Genomic DNA, 17,360 nt, shown 5'->3' with positions numbered 1-17,360 from the left:
AGGAAGGAAGGAAGGAAGGAAGGAAGGAAGGAAGGAAGGAAGGAAGGAAGGAAGGAGGGAGGGAGGGAGGGAGGGAGGGAGGGAGGGGGAGGGAGGGAGGGAGGGAAGGAAGGAAGGAAGGAGGGAAGGAAGGAAGGAAAGAAGGAAAGAAGGAGGGAAGGAAGAAAGAGCGAGCCTAAAATGGAGTCACTTGCCCCCCATGAGGAGCAAACCAAGACTTAATTGCAGGAATGTAACCTTTAACCAGTGAATCTGGGATTTCCTGATCAACACTTGTGAGGTAATCTGCATGGTAGACCCCCCTCCCCCCTCCCAAGGAAGGTGACCTTGCCTGAAATAAACCTTTCTTTTCTTTCACTAATGACTTCCTTGTCCTGTCCCGTTTCTGCCTATAACAGTCTAACAATTTGTACTGCTCCTCAGAACTCCTATTTGCTAGATTGGATGCTGCACTATTCATGAATCATTGAATAAAACCGATTAGATCCTCAAATGTACTCAGTTGAATTTTGTTTTTTAACATCCGCCCCCCATGCCTAGGGCAGTGACTGGCACACAATAAGCCCTTAATTAATCACCCCAAACATGCCTTTTTCCAGTTTTTTCCAATTCTGTTCCAAGCAAGGAGAAATGCTACCATGTGCTACATATAAACATATTCACTATTACAGATTTATATTCTATAGACCAAAAAAGAAGACATGATACAAATGAAGTTGTCATGATTGCAAATGTCATGCTTTTGTATTTACAGCATACATGCATTTCAGTGATGCTAGCTAGTATAGAGGATGAAATGTTAAGAAAACTTAATTGGAATGAGGCCAAGGTATATCATTAAATACAGATGCGAGGAATTTAAAGTAAAGTTAGATCTTGAAAAATAATATCATACAAGGAAACTTATAGCTCTCTACAATTATTTTCCCAAATGAAAGTTCCCATTTTAGTGACAAACCAGCAAGATTTTCTGAATTGTTATCACAATCCAGCTTTTTAAGCTAATAATAAGATTTTAAAAAATTGAAGAGTCTAGGTACATTTATTTTCTTTCAATACAAGACAAGGAAAGGAGCCAGAAACAGCTTGTAATATAAGGAAATGAGATCATCAGTTTAAGACACAAGAAATAAAAGGGAGTAAAGTAGGAGACCTGGCAACTGAGAAAAGAAAAGTGCTGATTAGAATAGTAATTGTCTATCCATTCTAATCAACAAATGGGTTTGGCATGAATATGCTTTTCTTCCAGCATATTTATATGTGTTCACAGGAAGAAGAGTTTTTCACCTGCCTCCATTAAATTGCCTCGGTGCCAAAGTATACCTCAAAGAACAAACTCAACTGAGGCAAAAGATAGTGCAAATCTACAACACCCGAATAGATTTTGAATGGCTGTTGCTTTTATAGGTATGGTTTAGAATTACCGGGCTTATCTATAGTGATTTCTTTTCTTCTCAGTCTGTCATTTGGTATCTAGCCAGGAACTAATGCTTCCTATAAGTAAAACCACTAAACATACTGAAATTAAAATGGAAAATGAATTAGCAAATTGATCTTGAAGAACAATCCCATGACTTGGAATTAGCACACTGTGAGAATTGAAAGATTTACCCCTGCCAAGTAGAGGCAAGAGCTACAACAGTCAAGATAACTACTTGGTTAAACTTTACCATCCAAATGGCGTTCTCCATAAGAGCTCTCTGGAAACAGGCCTCTTAGATACGTTATACATGAAATAGAAGTAGCAAAAAGTTTCTTCACCATTATCAATGACTCATGCTCATTAGTGATTTGGGATGGAAAAACGGTTTCCTGGGCAAAAAAGATGAAAAAGATTAGTATTCTTTAATATATTCAGCCATCATGCCATTACCACAAATATGGGAAGATTTTTCAGGACTTCAACTCTGATACCTTTATAGGTAATCAAAAGGAAACAGGGCTTTGAAAATTGCATTAAATTTGATCTCCATAGGCAAGGCAGAGCAGAAAGGCAGGGAGAGTTACCCAAGTAATTCAAGACTAGTATAATTTATTTCACAATGATCCATGGGTTTGAGGCAAAATTAAAGTTTTACTATGATTACATAATCTCCTTCCCTTTCACACACTCCTCAGAATGCAATGCAATCTGTCTTTATAACCTCCATTCTATACTATTCTCTCCAAAGTCAAGTATATCCTATCGTTGACCTCTTCTGTCCTTTGTACTGTGTAACTTCTCTGCAGTGTTTGACACTTTTTTTTTTTAAGATTTTATTTATTTCTTTGAGAGAGAGAGAGCATGAGAGGGGAGAGGGTCAGAGGGAGAAGCAGACTCCCTGCTGAGTCGGGAGCCTGATGTGGGATTTGATCCTGGAACTCCGGGATCATGACCTGAGCCGAAGGCAGTCACTTAACCAACTGAACCACCCAGGCGCCCAGTGTTTGACACTTTTGCCCACACTTTCCCTCTTCTCTTTCAGCTGCCATAACACTGTTTTCTTTTGATTTTTTCACCCATCCCCCATATCTATCTCAATTTCTTTCATTTTTTTCAGTTTTTCTGCCCTTTAAACATTTAAATTCTATCTTTAGTCCTTTTCTCTTCTTGGGTAATCTCATCTAGTCTCACTGCTTCAGCTATAGCCTCTACAGGGTGTTCTGAGCCCCCACTTCTATGTTTCTGTTCTGTGAACCTCTGCACCTAGACCACTTTGTAGACCCCTCAAACTCAGCTTATCTCTATTACCTTTCATTGAAACCTGATCTGAAATTTCATTGTCAGACAAATGAATCAGCCTCCACGCCAACCATTCAGGGTAGAAGTAGAGTTGTCTTTGGCTTCCTTTTTATTTCATACCCCATCCAATCACTAAACCCTATAATTCTCTCTAAAGGAGTTCTCAAATGTATTTTTTCCTTTCCCTTCTGTCACTGCCATACTCACTTCTACCCTTTATTACTGCTGTAGCCCCTGATCTTCCTGCCAACAGTTCCTTTCATTCACTCTGTCCTTCATATTACCATCACTATTAACTTTAAAAAATACAAATCTTATTATGACATGACTATTGTTCATGTAACATAGAGTTCAAGTACCTTTGTGTGGCATTTGAGAACTATCAAAGTCTTATCCTTGCCTAACTCCGCTGCCTCATCTGCCACACACCACCCCCCCGCCGCCCCTATTCCCTATCAGCTCCTATGTACCTTACTCTAGTTATGTGGAGCTACTATTCATTTACTATTCTACTACCATGTATCTCCATACTTCTGTGCTTTGCTTAAGCTAGAGTTCTGCAGAATATTAAGGTTCTATAAAATGTCAGATAGCCTTCCACAAAATGTATCAACGTTAACAATAGTTTCCTTCTAAATTTTATACATGTATATGTATGATATATTGAAAATGTATACAGTTAGGGCGCCTGGGTGGCTCAGTTGGTTAAGCGACTGCCTTCGGCCCAGGTCATGATCCTGGAGTCCCGGGATCGAGTCCCGCATCGGACTCCCTGCTCAGCAGGGAGTCTGCTTCTCCCTCTGACCCTCTGACCCTCCTCCCTCTCGTGCTCTCTATCTCTCACTCTCTCTCTCTCAAATAAATAAAAAAATCTTTAAAAAAAATCGCCAAACTGTTTAAAAAAAAAAAAAGAAAATGTATACAGTTATTCTTAAATGACTGGATAGTCTGACCTAAGAAATGGTGTGCCATATTAGGAATGCTGTAAGACAGTGACAGATGCATGAATTTTACTTCAGTGTATAAAAATTGTCTAGGGGCACCTGGGTGGCACGGCTGGGTGAGCATCCAACTCTTGGTTTTGGCTTAGGTTGTGGTTTCGGGGTTGTGGGATCGAGCCCCTCATTGGGCTCCACATGAATCCCTTTGGGATTCTCTCTTCTTCTCCCTCTGCCCCTCCTCACCCTGCTCTCTCTCTAAAATGGATAAATAAATATTAAAAATACAAGAATTGTCTGCCAAATAAAATATAGAATATTTGCTGATAGTTTATTTTGCATCTTGAGTTATCATTTCAACATGTTTGTCATATTCAGTATTTACTGTGTACATGTATAAAAATAAAAATAAAAATTTGACCATTTTTGTCACAGTCTGAGACTGCTTTTTGCTCTCTTATTTAATCCAAGCACAAAATATGTCTCATGAACTCCAGCTGGTATTGTGTCAATACATTTTCATTTTAAAGTATTTTCCAAATATTGATGAATTAGATTATAATAAACTTAAGAACTTCTGTTCAAATCAGGCAACTTGCATGGGAGAAGATAGTCTCAATATATACATCTGCAAAGGACTCATATCCAGGATATATGAAGAACTCCTAAACTTCACTAAAAAAGACAGACAACCAAAAAGAAAAATAGAGACAAAAGACTTGAATAGACACTTCACAAAACAGGATATCCAAATGTCCAATAAATAGGGCTCAAATGGGGCACCAGTGTAGCTCTTGATTAAGCGTCCGACTCTTGATTTCAGCTCAGGTCCTGATCTCAGGGTTGTGAGATCAAGCCCCATAACGGTCTCTGTGCTGGGTATAGAGCCTGCTTGGGATTCTTTCTCTCCTGCTCTCTACCCCTCCCCCACCCTAAAAAAAACAGTGCTCAAACTTCATCAGGGACATGCCCATTAAAACCACAATGAGGGGGCGCCTGGGTGGCTCAGTCGTTAAGCATCTGCCTTCGGCTCAGGTCGTGATCCCAGGGTCCTGGGATTGAGTCCCACATTGGGCTCCCTGCTCCGCAGGGAAGCCTGCTTCTCTCCCTCCTACTCCCCCTGCTTGTGTTCCCTCTCTCGCTATGTCTCTCTCTGTCAAATAAATAAATAAAATCTTAAAAAAAAAAAACAACACAATGAGGGGTGTCTGGGTGGCTCAGTCGGTTAGGCGTCTGCCTTTCGCTCAGGTCATGATCCCAGGGTCCTGGGATCAAGCCCCACGTCGGGCTCCCTGCTCAGCAGAGAGCCTGCTTCTCCCTCTCCCTCTGCCTGCCTCTCTGCCTATCTGTGCTCTCTCTCTGTGTCTGTCAAATAAATAAATAAAATGTTAAAAAAAAAAACCCACAATGAAATAATACTACACACCTAACAAAATGGCTAAAATTTTTAAAAATCAGAAAATACCAAATGTTGATAAAGATGTGAATCAGTCAAAACTTTTAAACACTGGTTATAGGAGCATAATCAGTGGGTACAACCTCTTTGGAAAATTTGCTCAGTGGTATCTACTAAAGCTAAATATATACATATTCTATGACCCATATTTCACTCATAGGTATACATCTGACAGATATGCATACATATGCTCACTAAAAGCACATTCATAACAGCATTATTTGTAATGACCCAAAATGGAAACTACTCAAATGCCCATCAACAAAAAAATGGATAAAAAATTGTAATATATTCCCACAATGGAATACTATATAGAAATGAGAATGAGGGACGCCTGGGTGGCTCAGTTGGTTAAGCGACTGCCTTCGGCTCAGGTCATGATCCTGGAGTCCCGGGATCGAGTCCTGCATCGGGCTCCCTGCTCGGCAGGGAGTCTGCTTCTCCCTCTGACCCTCCCCCCTCTCATGTACTCTCTCTCTCTCTCATTCTCTCTCTCAAATAAATAAATAAAATCTTAAAAAAAAAGAAATGAGAATGAATGATCTACAACTATACTTAATAATACTGATGATTCTCATACATAAATCTTAATAGTACTGATGATTCTCATACATTAAAGAGACCAGATACAAATGACTACTACTGACTTCATTTATAGAAAATACAAAAGTAGGTGAAACTACTACTTCTATGCTGTCAGAAGTTAGGATGGTTAAGTCTCTGATTATCTTAATCAAATTCAGAGGTCTTTTTACTATACTACACAGTTTCAGCCGTTGAAGTTTTAATAATTCTGTTATGTAGAGGCAGGTACTACCCACAAATATGCTTTTGATGAAGAAGAACTCCCAAAAAGTTTTTTTCTTTCTTTTTTTTAATGTATTTAAGTAATCTCTACACCCAATGTGGGGCTCGAACTCATGACCCCAAGACCAAGAGTCACGTTTTTTTTTTCTTAAGATTTCATCCATTTATTTGACAGAGAGAGACACAGTGAGAGAGGGAACACAAGCAGGGGGAGTGAGAGGAGGAGAAGCAGGCTTCCCGCCGAGCAGGGAGCTTGATGCGGGGCTCGATCCCAGAACCCTGGGATCACAACCTGAGCCAAAGGCAGACGCTTAACCATCTGAGCCACCCAGGTGCCCCAAGTCACAAGCTCTTCTAACTGAGCCAGTCATGTAACCCCCCCAAAATTTTTCTTTTTTTTTAAGATTTATTTATTTATTTATTGGGGGGGAGGGGCAGAGGAAGAGGGAGAGAGAGAATCTCAAGCAGACCCAACACAGGGCTCAATCTCACAACCGTGAGATCATGACCTGAGCCAAAACTGAGTCATATGCTTAACCAACTGAACCACCCAGGCACCCCTCAAAAAAGCTTTCTATATCTATACCCCAAAGACATTCTAGATCTTTGCTAGATTTTGCTGTATAAGCTTTGTTCTTCTTTGGTATACCACATAGTGGCAATGAATGATCAAACTATATTATATTTAGTTGTTAAAAATATATAATAAAATTATTACTCTTGCATGTATGAAAGGAACTTTGGAGACAAATCAGTATGGATCTGAAAAGGCAGGTTAAGAAATTTATGCTTTATTCTGCAATCAATGGAAAGTCAGTGGATTTGATCAGGAGAGTGAATAAAATAACTGTTTTAGGAATATTAAGCTATAGTAGAAGCAGGAAAAACTGAAGCTGAAGGAGCATTAGGTGTGTATGTGGTGTGCATGTTGTGTATCACATGCATTTAAAATTTTACAGAAAATTGTTTTTTGTACCCACAGATCCTGAGAAATTAAGGTTCTTTTGAGTAATTGGGTAATAGCTGGCATGGCATGCATATATAGTAACTTACTGAAAACTTGCCAAAACTTAGAGGCAATACTTGAATAATAACCATTTGTAAAATTAAATAACCTAAAGTATAAATACATTTATTTTTAATATAGGATCTAAAAGGCCATTTGTAGTAATGAAGATCAATAGTTGGAAAAGCCCTCTAGAGTTCTGTTATTTCTCTATACTCCAGGGTTTTTTTTTTTCCTTAGCTCAACTGATCTAATATTTTAAGGGTCATCATTGATGTTTTTATAAATGTCTAATACATGAAAATACTATGACTTGATAATAGAAAACACTATTATAAATTATTTTAACAAGATAGTGTGCTAATGACATAAGTGATGTTTGACAGCTTGGCTGTCAAGTTACATGACCCAAGACAAGTCACTTTACTTCTCTGCACTTCAGTTTCCTCCTTAATGTGAGGTTTAATTGAAATAATAATATAAAGCCCTTGGCACAGTGCCCAGTACATGGTACGTGCTGAATAAATGTTAGCTTTTATAATTGTTATTATTGTTAAGTATTAAATAGCAAAATCATAGTCACTTAAAATTTCCTGGGAAAAGTAGTTAATATAATCCAAACTACAAAGATCTGTTTACATCAAAAAATCAATTTGTTAATTTGCAGTGAGAAAAATAACTACCAAACTGATTGCAATTCATATACCCAGCTCAGCATTCTGTACCCCTGCCCCCCCACAAAGAAGGAAGCCCACTTAGGAGACCAAATGAGAACAGGAATCTAGTGAGCCAGAAAGATGACTGCTTTCTCTCTGCCCTAATTCTCCTTCAACCTGAATCTTGCCCCTGTTTTTGCTACAGCTTAATATTCCTAAAACAATCATTTTATCCACTCTCCTGATCAAGCCTGCTGTCTACTGATTAAAGAATAAAGCATAAATTCCTTAGCTTGGCTTTTAAGATCCATATTAATTTGTTCCCAAAGTTCCTATTCAACTTTATTTCCTACTTCTGTTCAACATGATGTCTCTCAACTCCAATAAGGATAGGTTCTTCATTATTTTCTAAAATATGCCATGTTCATTTCTCATTTTGAGCCAAGGCACATTGGTAGGTTTTCCTCATAGAATTCTCTTCTCTTTCTTCTACTCAAATCCTTTGTATTATTCAAAGTCCACCTTAAGTCACATTTCCTTCATGAGTAATACACAAACCATACAAAATCTCTAAATTCCTATAATTTGTATTGCTTTACTCTTTTTCACATATATGTAATACATATACTGCTTTGTATATTGGCTTAACTCCTCTAAATCGTATTTCCCTTATCAGATTCTAAACTTCTAGAAGATAAAGATTTTTTTATTCTCTCAGAGAATTACACCATATTATATATAGACACACACATATATGTAAATATATATATTATACAATATTAAGCTCTCAATTAATAAATGAACAATTCATTAATGAATGTCTTGGGGCAAGACAAACTTGCCCTTGTGAACCCAGAAAGATTACTTGGCTCTGGCATGCTCCCCTAGGGGCCCAGCCTCCAAGTTCCTCTCTGTGTTCTCTCCTCAGTTCTTATAATTACATCACAGTGCCTATCAGAAATTTCCTAATTGCTTCATAGTAAATGTCTAACAAAAAACCATTCTCTTTAAACATCTTTTTTTGTTTCTGATTTCTTTCACTCTAGAAAATCTAAATATATAAACATGAAATAAGCACCCAGTAAGTTACTCTGTAGGAATGTATTCTAACTTCTTGAACATTCCCGGCCCATTACGCAGTTAAAATGTAGATATACTCTGACAAAATATTATGTGCCAATTAACTGATAAAACTGCTGTTTTAAAAAAACACCAAAGATCAAAGTCATGATTCTGAAGTAACTCACTAAATAGCCATTGATTTTCTTTTAATTCTTAGTAATTACCTTAGATGTTTTGTGAATTTTGATAGAGTGAGAGAGCTGAGCAGTGGCCATTGTAGTAATGTATCAGGATTCTTTTAACAGGTCAAACCTGTGGGGGTGAAAAAAAAATTAGAGGCTTTGCCCCGACATAATCCTTTTTGTGAATTTTCCAAAGAAGAACTACATAATTAGCATTTGACTGTATTCTTTGGAAAATCAGTTTAATAAACATTTTTATCTCCAATACCCGTTTTCTATGAATTTGGCATAAATTCTCTGGATTGGTTTTTTCAACCACCCAGTGAGAATTTAAGTTAATTTGCTTGTTCCCAAATCCATTTGGAGGAGAAAAATAAATTGTAAATCATCCAAAGATTTAACAATGTATTTTACTCATCCTCGTTATTCCCCTAGAGTGCAACTGTGCTCTGTATATAGCAGGGGCTCAAAAACATTTCTTGAATTAACTTTATGGGTTATTGTTGTTTTTTTTAAGATTTTATTTATTTGATAGAGAGAGACACAGCGAGAGAGGGAACACAAGCAGAGGGAGTGGGAGAGGGAGAAGCAGGCTTCCCGGCGCGAGCAGGGAGCCCGATGCAGGGCTCGATCCTAGGACCCTGGGATCATGACCTGAGCCGAAGGCAGCCGCTTAACGACTGATCCACCCAGGCACCCCGGGTTATTGGTTTTTAAAGGTAACTCAAAAGTTAAAATTTATACTTCACACCCATTAGGGTGGCTATTCCCCAAAAATGGAAGATGATAATGTTGGTGAAGATGTGGAGAAATTGGAACCCTTGTGCATTGCTGGTGGGAATCCTATAGCTTCTGTAAAAAATAGTATGGCAGCTCCTCAAAAAGTTAAACAGAATTACCATATTGATCAACAATTCCACTTCTAGGTATAGACCCAAAAGAACTGAAAGCAGGGATTCAAATAGATACTTGTACACCAATGTTCACAGCAGTATTATTTAAAATATCTAAAAGGTTGAAATAACCCAAATGTCCATCAACAGTTGAATGGATTTTTTAAATGTGGTATAGACAATGATATATACAGGCCTTAAAAAGGAATGATATTCTGATACATGCTATAACATGGATGAAACTTGAAAACATTATGCTAAGTGAAATAAGTCAGACACAAAAGGACAAATATTGCATGATTTCACTTATATGAGGCAGATGTACCTAAAGTAGTCAACTTCATAGAAACAGAAGGAATAGAAGTTACAAAGAGCTGGAGGGTGGAAGGAATTGGGTGTTTAAAAACCACAGAGTTTCAGGCACCTGGGTGGCTCAGTCGTTAAGTGTCTGCCTTTGGCTCAGGTCATGATCCCGGGGTCCTGGGATCGAATCCCACCTCAGGCTTCCTGCTGGGCAGGAAGCCGGCTTCTCCCTCTCCCACTCCCTCTGCTTGTGTTCCTGTTCTCGCTATCTCTCTGTCAAATAAATAAATAAAATCTTTAAAAAAAAAATAAAAAGCACAGAGTTTCTGTTCAGGATGACAATATTTTTCCAGGAATGGATAATAGTGATGGTTGCACAACACCATGAATGCACTTAGTACCACTGAACTGTACACTTGAGAACGGGTGAGGTGGTGAATTTTATGCATACTTTAACTCAATAAAAATATTAATGTTAAAAATACATCTAGTTTTGGGGAACCTGGCTGGCTCGGTTGGTAGAGCATGTGACTCTTGATCTTGGGGTCATGGGTTCAAACCCCACATTAGGGGTAGAGTTTACTAAAAAAAAATCAATAAGTAAAACAGAGGGACTTTAAGTCATAAAAAATACATCCAGTTTTCACTTCTATTGCTTCACTAGCATAAAAAAATAGAAGCAAATTTCCCTTTTTCTTTCCAAAGAGCTTAATTTAATTTATACTGGGGCTTCTTTTCAATGTTTTATGGAGTTCTGACCAAAGTATTTGTAAAATAACCCATCTAAAGTAATTCCATTCTGGATCACCCAGGATAGCATGTGACCTTTTTTGTTGTATAGATTAATGCAAGATCCTGGATGATTTTGCAAATAAAAGAAGGCAGAATTATTTGAGGACACTGCCACAAGATGGTGATAGAGATTATAAACAAGTAATTTCTCTCAAATTACTTCTTCAGAGCAACACTAGGGGACAGTGTTTTACAATATCTTATAGGACACTGAAAACCACCTAATAGTCCTTCAGTCCTTAAAGATTCCAAAGTATCTTTTGTTGACTTCAGAATATAACCTTCATTTCTGTGTATAACCTTCAAATCTGACTCAACACATCAATTGCCTGCCTTAAAACTTCAGAAATAAAATGAGCAAAAAGAGTTTAAGCTCTAGTTCTGGCCCATTAAGCCATGTAAACAACCCCCTACTGGAGTAGTTATTAGCCTTAGAGATAATAAATAATAAAAAGAAGAGTTTTTAAATAGATTCTACATTGATTTTTTTTTCTTAAGTAGGCTCCACGCCCACTGTGGAGCCCAATGCAGGGCTTGAACTCACAACCCTGAGATCAAGACCTGAGCTGAGATAAAAAGTCAGACCCTTAACCAACTAAGCCATTTACGAACCCCACTACATTGTTTGTTTGTTTTTCTCTATGGGGATGCCTGGATGGCTCAGTAAGTGGAGCATGCAGCTCTTGATCTTGGGGTTGTGAGTTCAAGTCCCACATTGGGTATAGAGATTAAATAAATAAACTTAAAAAAATTTTTTGGGCGCCTGAGTGGCTCAGTTGGTTAAGCGACTGCCTTCAGCTCAGGTCATGATCCCAGAGTCCCGGGATCGAGTCCCGCATAGGGCTCCCTGCTCCGCAGGGAGTCGGCTCCTCACTCTGACCCTACCCCCTCTTGTGCTCTCTCTCTCACACTCTCGCTCTCAAATAAACAAAAAAAAAAAATTAAAAATAAATAATTAAAAAAGAATCAACAGAAGGTGATTAAAAAATATTTTTTTTTGTATGATCATAAGACATTCTGATGGCATTTCTAGAAAACCAAGCCCTGCGGTGCCTGGGTGGCAAAGTCAGTTAATATCTGCCTTCTGCTCAGGTCATGATCCCAGGGTCCTGGGATCGAGCCCCACATCAGGCTCCCTGCTCCGCGGGATGCCTGCTTCTCCCTCTCCCACTCCCCCTGCTTGTGTTCCCTCTCTCGCTGTTTCTCTGTCAAATAAATAAATAAAATCTTCAAAAAAATAAAAAATAAAAATCTTATGTTAGTATTTGAACTCCTAGTTTTCTTCCAGCCTTCCAGTTGTTCCTTCTCATTGTCTACTTCAAACTTTTTCCCCTGCCCATTTCTTAGTGTTTGGTGTTCAGGGTTCTGTACTAGGAGCTCCTTTTTTTTTTCTTACTTCTAAACACACTCCCTGGATGAACAAATACATTTCCATTGTTTCAATTACTATATCTATTCTAATGATTCTTATATGTCAGAAGCCCAGGCCTCTCTGGGGAGTTAGAGATCTGTACCTCTATGAGACAGTTCCACTTTGACGTTCCCAACACATCTAAATGTCACTTCTTTTCCCCCAAAACCTATTTCTGTTCCCTAGCTCAGTAAATGACATCATCAAATACCTAACTGCTCAAGCCTAAAAACTATGACTCAATCCTGACCCTCCCACACTTCCGCATCCAGTCTCCTTACTATTTATCAAATGTGTCCATTCCTCACTTTACACGTTGTTGTTATCTCTGCTTAGATGAGATTAGCCTCATCTTTTGCCTGGACTGCTACAACCACCAGTCGGCCCGTCACTGATTCTGCCCTTCTCCAGTCTGTCTTTTGTATTGCAGCCAGAGTTTCCTTTTTAAATTGCAAACTTGATTATGTAACTTTGTAGACTGAAATTCTTCAATGGCTCCCCACTGCCCTCAGGATAAAATCCAAACTCCTTACCATGGTTTCAAGATCTGGCTCATGCCTCCTTAGTCACATCTCTAACCATTTTCCCTTACACTTTTATGCATCAGTTATTCTTATCAACATTAGTTACCCTACACCATATTCTCTCCAGCTTTCAGGCTTTAGCAATAATCCTTCTGCCTGAAACCTTCTCCATTCTCAATACCCACTTATCTCCTAGATTTGGCTTAGTATAGTGTTCTCAAGGAACTATTTCCTTATTCACCACCACCACCAAGTTGTTATATGCCCACTGTAACATATACAGTATCATGGTTGCATTTAAGTATCCATCCCACCCTACTGTGAGCTAACATGAGGGTAAAGTTGTGTCTGTCTAGCTCATTCTTTATTTTTTCAAGTTTTTTTTAAAAGGTACAATTTAGGGGCGCCTGGGTGGCTCAGTCTTTAAGCGTCTGCCTTCGGCTCAGGTCATGATCCCAGGGTCCTGGGATCAAGCCCTGCATCGGGCTCCCTGCTTGGTGGGAAGCCTGCTTTTCCCTCTCCCACTCCCCCTGCTTGTGTTCCCTCTCTCACTGTGTCTCTCTCTGTCAAATAAATAAATAAATAATCTTTAAAAAAAGTACAATTTAGTGGGTTTTAATATATTCACAGTTTTGCAACCATCACTACTAATTGTAGTCATTACCAATGACTCCCCAGTCTCCCCGCCCCCTGCCCCCTGCAACTACTAATCTACGTTTCATCTCTATGGATTTGCCTATTCTGGACATTTCATATAAATGGAATCATGTAGGGACACCTGAGTGGCTTAGTGGGTTAAATGCCTGCGTTTGACTCAGGTCATGATCCCAGAGTCCTGGGATCGAGTCCCATATCGAGGTCCTTGCTCTCCCTGCTTGTGCGTGCTCTCTGACAAGTAAATAAATAAAATCTTTAAAAAGAAAATGAAATCATGTAATATATGACCTTTTATGTCTCGTTCAGCTCATTCTTGAATCCTCAGCACCATTACAAAATAGATGCTCAATAAACATTTGCTGAATCAATAGAGAAGTAATACAAGAACAAGTATTAAGTGTCTAGAAAAGAATTACAGAATATTAGAGATAGAAGGAGCTTTAAATGTCATCTAGTCCAAACATCTAATTTTCTAGATGAGGAAATCAGGGTCCAGAGAAGTCAACTGACTTACTCAGGGTCAAACACTTAGTGGCAGAATTGAGAATAAAACTCAAGAAATTTTGACTCACGATTTAGGGGTTTTTCTACAATGACTCCCTAAAGTGAAATTCCTTTTTGCTTTCATTCCATTTAATTTTTTTTTAAAGATTTTATTTATTTATTTGACAGAGAGACATAGCGAGAGCAGGAACACAAGCAGGGGGAATGGGAGAGGGAGAAGCAGGCTTCCCGCGGAGCAGGGAGCCTGATGTGGGACTCGATCCCAGGACCCTGGGATCACGACCTGAGCCAAAGGCAAATGCTTAACGACTGAGCCACCCAGGCGCCCTTGCTTTCATTCCATTTAAAATGATGCACTACCAGTGCCTTCCTAGTTGTGGAGCTTGCTTGTGTATTTCTAAACACAGTAGTGTCTTTTTCTGTTGTTCTAGAATGAGCTTGCTTTAGAAAAGCAAAACATATCTAAATATATATATTTTTTAAATAGCCAGACTCTTTTTAACCTTTAATTATTCTGTTGCTACTGTTGTTTTCTCTTTGAGCAGGTGTTTTGTGGAAGTCTCCTATTCAAGTACAAACTCTGCTTAATTTTGAAACCTCACAAGCTGACAGCCCCAGGAGGTATGACACTACAGATAATGCACTCTCAGAGAATAACTGTGATTTTTTTTATCACTTTTTTCTAACTCATTATCTAAAAGCCTAGGAGAGATTTCATAATTATGGATTTTAAGAACAGAACTCTAACTTTCAAATGTCTTTCATTTATACATTTGCTTGCATATTTGACCCACAAACATCTGAAATTTCACAGGGCATCAATAGCATTCACTTTTATACTTGATATCTCTACTCTGTGACAAGAATTATGATCTTGAGAAGAGGTAAGATATCTGTGCTTGGGGCGCCTGGGTGGCTCAGTCATTAAATGTCTGCCTTCAGCTCAGGTCATGCTCCCAGGGTCCTGGAATCGAGCCCCACATCGGGCTCCCTGCTCCACAGGAAGCCTGCTTCTCCCTCTCCCACTCCCCCTGCTTGTGTTCCCTCTCTCACTGTCTCTGTCAAATAAATAAAAATCTTTTTAAAAAAAAAGATATCTGTGCTTTCTCAGATAAAGACTCATGCTAGGCTTACCTCTTAACCTACATCTCAACTGCCCTATTTAAAATGGTGACACAATTGCTTACTATTTTACCCTTGTATGTGTGAATCCAAGATTCAGATAAAGATTAACCAGCTATTGTTCAGCGTATTAAAGCCTAAGCCACTTCCCGCCCCCTGCCTTTGGCCATTCTGAGTGAAGTAAAAACCAGTTTTATTATGTTTGCACAAAGACTATAATACTTGATTTCCTAATGCTCCCCACCCATCTTTCCCAATCTTCCCAAACCATTTTTTTTTAACAAGAAAATCCCCTTTCTATCAAATGAACAATATCTAATAGCTGGATTCTAAAATGCAACTAGATGACCTTTCTTGCCTGATATGAATGATGACTTTACACAAAGAAAGTACATTTTGACATAAATGGGCTTAGCATCATAGAGTTGGAAGGGAAAGGAGAAACAGATAATCCAATTCCTTCATTTTCAAAGAAAAGGAAAGTCAATTTAGTGGAGGAAGGACAGTCTTTTTAACAAATGGTACTGGAATGATAGGACATTCATAGGCCAAAACAAAACAAAACACCCAAAAACAAAAAAACAAAAACTCTCAACCTAAATCTCGCACTGTATACAAATATTAATTCAAAATGAGTCATGGATTTAAATGTAAAATACAAAACTATAAAGAAGAGGAAAGTGAAGTCCAACAAAAGAACTTGGTTTGTCAAAGGTCACCCAGTTACTCAAAGGCTTCAGAGTTTGCTTCCATAAGTTATTATTCACCATTTTAACAAATCCCATTTGGCTCTGATAATTCCCTTTCTCCACGCTCACTCAGAGTAAATGGTTTCCACTATATTAACTGGATATTTGTTCATGCTCTTTTGTTTTTTTTTAATATCTTCTTCGGGCTACTTCGATTATTTATTCATTCAACATTTACTGGGTGACTACAGTGTGCCAGGCATCATGTAGGATTGCAAAGATGCAAAATACTGCTCACATCTCAAGAGATTGACGATCCAATGGGGGAGAAATTAGACTCAGCCTAATTTAAATCAGACTCCTTTAGGGGCAAGAACCGTGCTTTATCTTCGTTTTCACCAGGCAAGTGCACGGTGTACTGCACACCTCCGTCCCATGCTCTGCACACCTGAACACATGTTGGTGATTGGCTAATCTTGCATTTCCAAGGCACTTTCTCCCCCTGTACTGTTTGGGGAACTAAAGTCCGTGGAAATTAAACGGCACGTTTTGGAAAAGGTAGCAAAGGAGCCGAGGTCATTCCGTGGGGACCAATCCCCAGCTCTGTCATCTCTTGGTCTGCGCCAGGCATTGATTCTGGCAAAACACCTCCATGACTGGAGAAAACCTGATCTAGCCAAGATCACCCCCAAAGCTCCACTTCCGACCCCCAGCAATACACAGAAGTCGTTGGCCTGACCCACTGCTTGGCCGCTAATTACCGCTGTTGCTTCCTCACCAAAACTCATTCCTTCTTTCCCACAGAAATCTGAATTCAAGAGCTACCTTTGATAGCGGGAATGCGGGTGTTCCCACTACGATTCTCTCCACTTCTTTTTTTCCTGTTATAGGGTAAAATTTTCAAAATCGAACGCTGAGGGCGGGAGTAGAGGGAGGGGGTGGGGTGCTATCTAGAAGCTTCCCTTTCTCTTTTTCCTCAGCCCCCGCCTTCCCCTTTCTCCTCAGAGTACCTCGAGCCTCAGCGAAATACTTTCAAATCAAACTTAAAGCCTCAAGGAAAAGAAAAGAAAAAAAATTAACCTAAGCCTAGGAAACTGACGATGCTCAAGCGCTCTTTCCCCGGAGACGTTTCGTCTGGACAGCCCTCATCTCAGCTCGTCGACGCCTCTCACAGAAGGGTGGGTACCCAACGGCCTTTTCCAGCCCAAACCCTCTCAGGCTCATGAATAGTCAACAGGCCTTTTTTGGGCGGGACGAGACGCTTCCTCATGAATAATTCATGACCTCTCCGCTGCCTGCCTGGGCGGTCCGCCCCGTTCGGCTTCATGAATATGCAAAAAGAGGCGAGCGGCCGCTAACGGACCCCTGGCGGGCCCGGCCCCCTCAGCATCGGCGTCCTCTGCGCCCCGCCTCCTTCGCCCTTTTTCGCAGGCCACATGCCTTCGGGTCGCCGGAGCAGCGTCTCTACTGCCGCCTTTCTCGCCCTTCCGAGGGCTGGCCCCGCGCTCCCGGGCCTGAGGGACCCATGCCGGGCTCGCGGCGCCGCCCACAGACCCCGACGGGGCCTTCCGCTCCGCCTCGGCAACCGGTACGTCGAGGACAGCCTGCCGTAGATCTTGCTGAGGAGACGCTTGAA

At 39.8% G+C, this 17,360-nt stretch overlaps 1 protein-coding gene across 9 annotated transcripts in view; it reads right to left on the bottom strand.

Moving 5' to 3' along the window:
* Positions 1 to 16,938, bottom strand: part of HORMAD2 (HORMA domain containing 2) — a 92,312-nt gene extending 75,374 nt beyond the window's left edge. For 7 of the 9 annotated variants that reach the window (XR_012376431.1, XM_073886820.1, XM_073886821.1 and 4 more), the window contains exons 1-4: positions 16,805 to 16,928; positions 16,550 to 16,605; positions 8,872 to 8,959; positions 1,671 to 1,812 (exon numbers count right to left, since the gene is read on the bottom strand). Coding sequence is in view for 8 of the 9 variants with exons in the window: in XM_073886820.1 (XP_073742921.1) it covers positions 1,671 to 1,812; positions 8,872 to 8,922 (193 nt within the window). In the remaining variant the exon portion in view is untranslated. Of the gene's footprint in view, positions 1 to 1,670; positions 1,813 to 8,871; positions 8,960 to 16,549; positions 16,606 to 16,804 lie in introns of all 9 variants that reach the window. The other 2 variants (XM_073886819.1, XM_073886825.1) reach the window with 2 other exon arrangements.
* Between the last annotated feature and the right edge of the window lie 422 nt (positions 16,939 to 17,360).

This window comes from Callorhinus ursinus, unplaced genomic scaffold, assembly GCF_003265705.2.
Source record: "Callorhinus ursinus isolate GAN/ISIS: 27379988/994484 unplaced genomic scaffold, GSC_fseal_2.0 scaffold72, whole genome shotgun sequence".
NCBI lineage: Eukaryota > Metazoa > Chordata > Mammalia > Carnivora > Otariidae > Callorhinus > Callorhinus ursinus.
The sequence above is the reverse complement of the archived record's forward strand: the minus strand, read 5'-3'. Positions and strand labels throughout refer to the sequence as shown.